Source organism: Corythoichthys intestinalis, chromosome 9, assembly GCF_030265065.1.
Source record: "Corythoichthys intestinalis isolate RoL2023-P3 chromosome 9, ASM3026506v1, whole genome shotgun sequence".
Lineage (NCBI taxonomy): Eukaryota > Metazoa > Chordata > Actinopteri > Syngnathiformes > Syngnathidae > Corythoichthys > Corythoichthys intestinalis.
In genome coordinates this window covers 14,973,932-14,984,135 of record NC_080403.1, presented here as the reverse complement: position 1 = coordinate 14,984,135, position 10,204 = coordinate 14,973,932, and the positions used below count along the sequence as shown (strand labels likewise).

At 41.2% G+C, this 10,204-nt stretch overlaps 1 protein-coding gene across 1 annotated transcript; it reads right to left on the bottom strand.

Annotated features, from left to right (window-relative positions):
• Window positions 1–484: 484 nt before the first annotated feature.
• On the bottom strand, window positions 485–9,756 carry LOC130922140 (oxytocin receptor-like). Its single transcript, XM_057846696.1, has 2 exons — window positions 8,802–9,756; window positions 485–3,352 (listed from the first exon to the last, which is right to left on the bottom strand). The coding sequence occupies exons 1-2, from the start codon at window positions 9,628–9,630 to the stop codon at window positions 3,144–3,146; spliced, it is 1,038 nt and encodes a 345-aa protein (XP_057702679.1). The 5' UTR covers window positions 9,631–9,756; the 3' UTR covers window positions 485–3,143.
• Window positions 9,757–10,204: the final 448 nt, after the last annotated feature.

Below are 10,204 nucleotides of genomic sequence, written 5' to 3'. Positions count from 1 at the left end.
CAACAGTTCTGCAAATAGTGAACAATTCTTATAAAATAGAGGCCCCAGGCTCCTAATTGTAGTTTACTCTTAACATACTGTGAAGCAATAAGATTTACGCCTTGAGCATTTTGAAACGACCACATTACTTTGCCTCGATACGAGGCACTTTAAAAGGTGCTGCTGACTTCCATTTCACATGAGTAAAGGCAAGGCAAATTTAGTTACTGTATATAGCGCAATTCAACACAAGGGAATTGACATGAGTTTGAATGTTTTTTGTTGATTCCAAACAGCTTCAATCACACTTATAACAATTTTTATATCCACTTTATCTCCACTGCCGAGACAAGATGATCAAAATGTGTAATCATAAAATGGCTGCTGAGGCCCTGTATACTTGGAATTTAGTAACAGAAATAAAAATGTTCAATCTCTCTAACCCTGATGGCAATCATACAAAGAAAGGACTCCAAAAGCAACACTTTAAAGTTCATGAGACAATTTTATTTGGGTGTTATGTCATGGTCTAATTGCTGTTTTGTAATAATTATCAAAAATGAATCATGCACAGGGCTATAAGCCGATGCAACAAAGTCCAGTGCAGGCTGTCTCAAAATTGCAGCATTTTTGGTTATAGTGCTCATGCTTGATTGACTGTCTTAAAGCAGTGCCTTGATATACAAGTGTCCCGACTTCGGAGTTTTCCAAGATATCAGCAGTCGTATCCCGATTTCTTTTTGGCAAAGAAAAAAACATTAGGGTCTGTACAGTGTATGGCGATAGTGAAAAGAAATCATAGCACCATAAACAACAATTTGCCGCAATTCTCCCCAAGAAGAAGACACTGTAACTGTTTACTTCCATTACCAACATAAATATACTGTCAAACGCTTGGCTTGCTGACAAACAATGTAAAACGGCATCATCAGGCTAACAAACGGCATTTGTGCAGCCCGTTTAACACTCAAAGCAATTGATAATTGAACACCAATTGTAGGAACACATTAAGATACGTAATATAACAATACTCACAGGCATATATTCTTTATCCCTGTTGGAAAACAACTAATATGACTGCTTTTTACTTAGAGGTGTCGTAATACTCTACATCATTTGCATCTTATGACTTTTACTGCATCCTCCCCCCCAGTTGCCAAGTTGCGCACAACAGAAAGAGCCACATATTTTTTTCCCCCGATACACAAACTGGTCAATTCTTTACCACAGACTTCATAATATATTGACGGGACGCGGGGATGATTAATAGGGGGCCTATCTCTGTCAAAGCTGACCGAGTGGAAACAGACAAAGAGCTATTTATGTTGAAAATTCTTGTGAATAAATGCGTAAATTACTGAATTGTTTATAGATATGGACATAAAACAGTCCGATTCTTGGTTAAAAGCAGAAAAAAACAAAAAACGGTCAAGTTAGCATTTACTGTACGTAAATATGTCAAATGTGCTGCTAGTCTTTAAGCCACTGTGGCACCGCCTTATCACCACAAAGAGCTTTTGACGTTAAAAATTCTTGTGAATAAATGCTTAAATCCCTGAACTCTTTGTAGATATGGCCATAATACAGTCTCAATTCTTGGTTAAAAGCAGAAAAGAAAAAAAATGGGCAGTTAGCATTTATTTTACGTAAATATGTCAAATGTGCTGCTAGTCTTTAAGCCACTGTGGCACCGCCTTATCACCACAAAGAGCTTTTGACGTTAAAAATTCTTGTGAATAAATGCTTAAATCCCTGAATTCTTTGTAGATATGGACATAATACAGTCTCAATTCTTGGTTAAAAGCAGAAAAGAAAAAAAATGGGCAGTTAGCATTTATTTTACGTAAATATGTCAAATGTGCTGCTAGTCTTTAAGCCACTGTGGCGCCACCTTATCACCACAAAGAGCTTTTTACGTGGAAAATTCTTGTGAATAAATGCCTAAATCCCTTAATTGTTTATAGATATGGGTGTAAAACAGTTTCGTTTCTTGGTTAAAAGCATAAAAAAACGGGCAGTTAGCATTTATTTGACGTAAATATGTCAAATGTGCTGCTAGTCTTTAAGCCACTGTGGTGCCACCTTATCACCACAAAGCGCTTTTTATGTGGAAAATTCTTGTGAATAAATGCTTAAATCCCTGAAATCTTTATAGATATGGACGTAAAACAGTTTCAATTCTTGGCTAAAAGCAAAAAAAAAGGGTAGTTAGCATTTATTTGACGTAAATATGTCGAATAAGCTACTAGTCTTTAAGCTGCTGTGGCGCTGCCTTATCACCACAAAGAGTATTTTACGTTGAAAATTCTTGTGAATACATGCTTAAATCCCTGAATTCTTTATCGATATGAACGTAAAACAGTCTCGATTCTTGGTTAAAAGCAAAAAAAAAACGGGCACTTAGCATTTATTTTAAGTAAATACTGCGAATTATAACGCCAATGGCATAGCGGTTAATTTCTCCCATTGATTTTTTTTCACAACATTTCAAAATGCATGTATGGTACGAAAAATATAATAATTACCTTGAATCCTCGGACAAATCACTCCTGAGACAATTCATCCTGTTTGAATGCGGTACAACTTTTGTACTTTTTCAACCTAATTAGTTGGGTCGCTGCATGTGTTAGAGAATAACTGTGACCGACTGAAGTGGAGTGTGGGACGATGTGGGGAAGGTGCCCCGTTAATATCATTTTGAAGTCTGTCTTTAACATTCAACATATTCCAATAAAGTGCAATATTTAGATTTTGAGATACGAGTATTTTGTGTTGTAAGCATTGACACAAATTAAATTAATTGTATCTCAAACCACCATTGTATCGCGCCTTTAGTGTGCAAGTGCACCATCAAATGTTCTGTTTCTCAAGTGACACTACAACAAAGGAATGCAACACGACATTTATGGAGTCTGTTTTTCTTTTCCGGCACCTCATGCGGGCACAGATGCCCTTTGCTTGCATTTGTCATTATCTAACATCCTGCTTCTGGAACACAACTCTCCACACAGGCCACCCACTTGTGCTTGGCCGAGAGATGCTGTATTTAAAATATCCCGTGTCATTGACAAATGATATCTTTCCAGTCCACAAATTGTGGAGGATTAACATCTGCACGGCATGCAGCAGGCATCGACACCATCCGCCTCCACCCGCCCTGTCTTTCACTTTTCATTGGTAAAATTTTTCAAACTGGTGTAGAAAGCGCTGACAAGCGTGGCCTCATCATGCGTGGAGTCCTTGGCGAAGGAGCACCTCTGGAACGCCGGCTTTAGGAGACGCCGAGGAAGCGGACCGCTAAAGAGGAGATAAATGAGGGGGTTGGCGCAGCTGTTGAGACTGGCCAGCAACATCAGGATGGTGAAAGTGGCAGCTGCAATGACAATAGGTCATAACATTAGGTACATGTGCAAAATATACTGTACTGAGATTGTAGCAAAAATTCTTGACTTACAAAGATGATGCTCAGTTTCCGTTTGTTTCAGTGTCATTGGCGGCTATAGACGTGTAATCCATTTGAACTGGATTGGCCATCTATCACTGTCTATGGCATTGGAATTTTTTTTATTTTTTATAAATTTGTTAGTTGTGTGGGGTAATATATACAGTGGGGAAAATAAGTATTTAGTCAACCACCAATTGTGCAAGTTCCTCCACTTGAAAATATTAGAGAGGCCTGTAATTGTCAACATTCGTAAACTTCAACCTTGAGAGACATAATGTGGAAAAAAAACAGAAAATCACATTGTTTGATTTTTAAACAATTTATTTGCAAATCATGGTGGAAAATAAGTATTTGGTCAATACCAAAAGTCCATCTCAATACTTTGTTATGTACCCTTTGTTGGCAATAACAGAGGCCAAACGTTTTCTGTAACTCTCCACAAGCTTTTCACACACTGTTGCTGGTATTTTGGCCCATTCCTCCATGCAGATCTCCTCTAGAGCAGTGATGTTTTGGGGCTGTCGTTGGGCAACACGGACTTTCAACTCCACAGATTTTCTATGGGGTTGATATCTGGAGAACGGCTAGGCCACTCCAGGACCTTGAAATGCTTGTTACGAAGCCAGTCCTTTGTTACCCTGGCTGTGTGTTTGGGATCATTGTCATGCTGAAAGACCCAGCCACGTCTCATCTTCAGTGCCCTTGCTGACGGAAGGAGATTTTTCACTCAAAATCTCTCGATACATGGCCCCATTCATTCTTTCCTTTACACAGATCAGTTGTCCTGGTCCCTTTGCAGAAAAACAGCCCCAAAGCATGATGTTTCCACCCCCATGCTTCACAGTGGGTAGGGTGTTCTTCGGATGCAATTCAGTATTCTTTCTCCTCCAAACACGAGAACCTGTGTTTCTACCAAAAAGTTCTATTTTGGTTTCCTCTGACCATAACACATTCTTCCAGTCCTCTTCTGGATCATCCAAATGCTGTCTAGCGAACCGCAGACGGGCCTGGACATGACTTTCTTCAGCAGGGGGACACGTCTGGCATTGCAGGATTTGAGTCCCTGGCGGCGCATTGTGTTACTGATAGTAGCCTTTGTTACTGTGGTCCCAGCTCTCTGTAGGTCATTCACTAGGTCCCCCCGTGTGTTTCTGGGATTTTTGCTCACCGTTCTTGTTATCATTTTGACGCCACGGGGTGAGATCTTGCATGGAGCCCCAGATCGAGGGAGATTATCGGTGGTCTTGTATGTCTTTCATTTTCTAATAAATGCTCCCACAGTCGATTTCTTTACCAAAGCGTTTTACCTATTGCAGATTCAGTCTCCCAGCCTGGTGCAGGTCTACAATTTTGTCTCTGGTGTCCTTCGACAGCTCTTTGGTCTTGGCCATAGTGGAGTTTGGAGTGTGACTGACTGAGATTGTGGACAGATGTCTTTTATACCGATAAATATATTATACCAAGTTAAAACAGGTGCCAGTAATACAGGTAACGAGTGGAGCCTCGTTAGACCTCGTTTGAAGAAGTTAGACCTCTTTGACAGCTAGAAATCTTGCTTGTTTGTAGGTGACCAAATACTTATTTTCCACTCTAATTTGGAAATAAATTCTTTAAAAATCAAACAATGTGATTTTCTGTTTTTTTCCACATTCTGTCTCTCATGGTTGAGGTTTACCCATGTTGACAATTACAGGCCTCTCTAATCTTTTCAAGTAGGAGAACTTGCACAATTGGTGGTTGACTAAATACTTATTCGCCCCACTGTATAGTTGTGGGATGCACCATCGGACAATACATCTTTGGGCACCCAAAGGGATTTCAGCAGTGGTGCCTCATAATAAGACTGAGTTATATTGGCATCGTTTGGCTGATTATTTTTTACTTTGACTTGCAAGTGTAAACTCTGGTGGCAGTATCAGATCAGCGAATATTCTTTGAAAAAGAATTTAGTGCTATTCTCCAAAAGTAAATGCCATTTTGGAAAGGTATTTTAAATATCATTTGATTTACAAACGAGGAAACAAACTCACCTCACAAGGCAACTACCAACACCTCGGTATGATCCCATGCAGTTTTAAACCTTTACAAACAATATACAGTATTATTTGATTTTGTTCAATTGTGTCGTTATCCAATGTTTGAATTTTTTTCCACGTATGTGAGCACTAATGATCAAATGATAGCTCAGATTTCGGATTTGCTGCTGTAACAGAATACAGAAAAAAGTACACAAAAACGTGACTGTATCCAGTTACAGGAAGAAAAAAATCAGATTACAAGTGCATTTAATAACAATTACAAGTGTGCTACAGCGCACATGCTCTCCTTTCTAACTCTTAAGCTACAGCCATAGTCTGCAATTAATTAATGAGTGTTCATACAACAAAATTAAAAATGGCCCATGCTCCATAGCAAACAAGTTTCATGACGATCGGATTACGAATGCGGAGAAGGAATGTTAAAATTAGTGTCCACAAGAAGAACAACAATTACAAGTTGCAACTTTACAGGCCTTCAGTCTGTGAAAATCAGTATACTAGTATATGCCAGTTAAAATGGCTATTTGTTGGCGTTGGCTCTCGATCTTGTACCCTCAACGCCATGCATTCGTTTTCTGTTCAGGAGGCTTTAATAAAAACAGTCGACACACAAATACTGGGAGTCTCAGGGTGCGGTCAAACAACAAACACAAGTTTCAATGAATGAGGCACACATGTTTCAAAATCTGACTTCAATACTGTGATCCCTTGCTACTTCGCGCTTCAAACTTTGCGCCCTCTGTCCATCGCGGCTTTTTTTTTTTTTTTTTAATTAAAAAAAACAAAACACAGATGTGCTGTCCTGAGTCGATCGCATAGTCTCACTCTCGCGCCCTCCTCCCTCTCCCTGCTCTTTGTTCATCAGCCCATGCACTGGAGTTGCTTATTAAAGTTAATGATGTTGACAGATGTCTGGGTCTGATCTCACCAGACCCACTAACTTCAAAGCCTTGCATGTGTCAGTCATCGTTTAACTTATTAAACAGTTGCTCTGGCAACTCGATGTGTGTAAGTGAGCAGTTTGAGTGGACTCACTCAATAAAGCTTTTAATAAAGACAAGCATTTTTACACTTTATACTTGTTTAAAAATAATTTTGTGGGACAGTAACCTGTTTAAAGCTTAGCATAATTATTACATTTGGGGTTCTTAAAAAAATTATCAAAATATATGTACATTTTTTTTAAAATTATATTTTGGGAAAAAAGTGAAAAAACATGTCTTACGTATATGTATCTTTTTCCAATACTAAATCTGAATAAATACATTGAACACACACAACAATTTTTTTTTGGGGGGGGGGCGCGACGTCACAGTTTTTCACTTATCACGGTGGGTTCTGGTCCCCATTAACCGCGAAAAACGAGGGATGACTGTATATATCTTCTGTTTAACATCTAGTGGGCATTTACTTAAATCATTCAAACCATTGGTCTGCAGTTCTGGGGGTTATCTGTTCCCCCCTGCAATTCTGTCAGATAATGCTCAATTTCTCCCAGATAATGATTGCAATTACAAATGCTTTGGTAGTAATATCTTCCTTTATTTAGCTTGCAATGAAAAAACACAAAAGAGAATGGGAAAAAAAACTAAATAATTACAATTTTACACAATACTCCAAAAATGGGCCTTACAAAAGTATTGGCACCCTTTGAAAAATCATGTGATGCTTTTCTAATTTGTGTAATTAAAAGTACCTGTTACTTACCTTCAGCACATAACAGGTGGTGGCAATAACTAAATCACACTTGCAGCCAGTTAAAATGGATCAAAGTTGACTCAACCTCTGTCATGTGTCCTTGTGTGTACCACATTGAGCATGGAGAAAAGAAAGAAGACCAAAGAACTGTCTGAGGACTTGAGAAGCAAAATTGTGAGGAAGCTTGGGCAATCTTACGGCTACAAGTCCATCTCTAAAGACCTGAATGTTCCTGTGCCTACCGTGCGCAGTGTCATCAATAAATGTAAAGCCCATGGCACTGTGGCTGACCTCCCTAGATGTGGACAGAAAAGAAAAATTGACGAGTGATTTCAACAAAAGGTTGTGCAGATGGTGGATAAAGAACCTCGACTAACATCCAAACAAGTTGAAGCTGCCCAGCAATCCGAGGGTACAACAGTGTCAACCCATACTATCGGTCGGCGTCTGAATGAAAAGGGACTCTGGGATACCCAGGAAGACCCAACGTCTGACCCAGAGACATAAAAAAGCCAGTGCCAAAACTTACCTGATAAAGCCAAAATGTTTTGGAAGAATGTTTTCTCGTCAGATGAGACAAAAGTAGAGCTTTAGGTAGGTAGGTAGTAGGGACTCAATGGTAGGATACCCAGGAAGACCCCACTTAGGTCCCAGAGACATGAAAAAGCCAGGCTGGAGTTTGCCAAAACTTATTTGAGAAAGCCAAAAACATTTTGGAAGAATGTCCTCTGGTCAGATGAGACAAAAGTAGAGCTTTTGGGAAAAAGGCATCAACATAGATTTTGCAGGGGGAAAAAAGAGGCATTCAAAGAAAAGAACACGGTCCCAACAGTCAAACATGGTGGCGGTTCCCTAATGTTTTGGGGTTGCTTTGCTAACTCTGGTACTGGACTGCTTGACTGTGCACATGGCATTATAAAGTCTGAAGACTATACCAACAAATTTTGCATCATCATGTGGGGTCCAGTGTGAGAAAGCTGGGTCTCCATCAGAGGTCATGGGTCTTCCAGCAGGACAATGACCCAAAATACACCTCAAAAAGCACTAGAAAATAGTTTGAGAGAAAGCACTTGAAACTTCTAAAGTGGCCAGCAATGAGTCCAGACCTGTATCCCGTAACACCTGTGGAGATATCTGAAAATGGCAGTTTGGAGAAGGCACCCTTCAAATCTCAGAGACCTGGAGCAGTTGGCTAAAGAAGAATGGTCTAAAATTCCAGCAGAGCATTGTAAGAAACCCACTGATGGATACCGAAAGCGGTTGTTCGCAGTTATTTTGTCTAAAGGTTGTGCTGCCACGTATTAGGCTGAGGGTGCCAATACTTTTGTCTGGCCCATTTTTGGAGTTTTGTGTAAAATGATAATGATTTTTTTTTTTTTTTCACTCTTTTTTTGTGTTTTTTCATTGCAAGCAAAATAAATGAATATATTACTACCAAAGCATTTGTAATTGCAAACATTTTCTGGGATAAATTCAGCATTATCTGACAGAATTTCATGGGTGCTAATACTTTAAGCCAGCTGTGTAAAATGACGCTCAGTATTTCAACCTCTACTCAACATTTCTGACACTACTTTTCCATTTCCATGCACGATAAATATTTCATTGTTTTATTCATTTTTTAATAGAGTAGAACTCACTCTCTTTAGGTGCATTCGGGTCCCAAGCGGACCAGAGTTGGACGGTGAAGAAGGGAGACCAGCATACTACGTATGCCAGCACGATGACCACGGTCATCTTGAGGGTCTTCACCCTCGCTTTGGACATGCCGGCCACGCCGCTGGCCCTGGGGGGCAGCGGGCCGGCCACGCCTCGTCGCGCCCTCCGGTGCAGATTCTGTTGGATAGCCCTGCAGATGCGCACTTGGCAGAAGACGAGCGTGGTGACGGGCACTATGAAAATGACCGCGGTGGTCCAAGTTATGTAGGTCTTAAGCCCCCACGGCTGTACGAACTTGGCCCAGCAATCGAACACGCCGGGCGCCACCTCCACCCGGGAGAAAATGAACACCTGAGGCAGGCTGCCCACCAGAGAAACCCCCCAAGCCGCGCACACGGCCGCGTTCACGCGCCTGTGCGTCTGCTGGAACTTGACCATGGGGTTGCACACCGCCTGGTACCGGTCCACCGTCATGGCCACGATCATGTAGGTGGACGAGAACATGCCCAAAACCTGCAGGTACTTCACCAGGCGGCACACCAGATCCGGTCCGATGAACCTGTCCGTGATGTCCCACATGAGCTGTGGGCACACCTGGAAGAAAGTGACCACCAGGTCGGCCAAGGCGAGGTGGAAGACAAAGACGCGCATCCGGCTCATGTGCTTGCGCTGCCGCCACAGTACCAGGAGCAGGACGCCGTTTAGGACGGCTGCGCTGGCGAAGATGATGGCAAGCAGAGTAATCTCTACCCGGGCCAGGGTCTCGTCCCTCGGGTCCGCTTGCTCGCTGTCGTTGATCGCCATTGACATCTTCTCTGCTAGACGATGAAATGATGTGACCAAAAATGCTCAGCTTGCATGCAAATATATTTTTTTTAAAGTGTAGAAAAGTCGTCGCACGAACAGAATTGGAGCTATCTTTGCACCACTTCCAAAAAGTCGTCTGAGGTGCAGAGTGTGAATGAGTTGAGGTCTCATCTGATTCATCAAGTGTTCGTGTGCACGCTCCTCTGACTTATGTGACGCCGACCCGTGGGTGGAGCTTCCGTTCATGCTCAAAATCTGAAACAAGAACATCATTTCATTAACAGCATTAAATGTGTCCTTGCGTGAAATTCCATTTACCCCCACTGTTTCATGGTTAAAAACAGGATTGATGCCTAAAATAATCTCAATCACCCCTAAAAATATTACTGGTGTTGTTTTATTAAAAAAAAAAAAAAAAAAAAAAACTGCCATATTCACTATGAAGTTGCCAGAATATTACTTTAAATCAGGCATGTCCAAAGTCCGGCCCGGGGGCCAAATGCGGCCCGTGGTCAAATTTCATCCGGCCTGCAGCTTCTGTCATAAAACCCGTAACATCTGGCCCGCACATAGACTT

Excerpts from the sequence above, each read along its gene's own strand:
- LOC130922140 (XM_057846696.1), bottom strand. The coding sequence starts at position 9,630 with ATGTCAATGGCGATCAACGACAGCGAGCAAGCGGACCCGAGGGACGAG. Across the intron at positions 3,353-8,801 it reads CCCGAATGCACCTAAAGAGA|CTGCCACTTTCACCATCCTG; the intron begins GTGAGTTCTACT and ends TTGTCATTGCAG.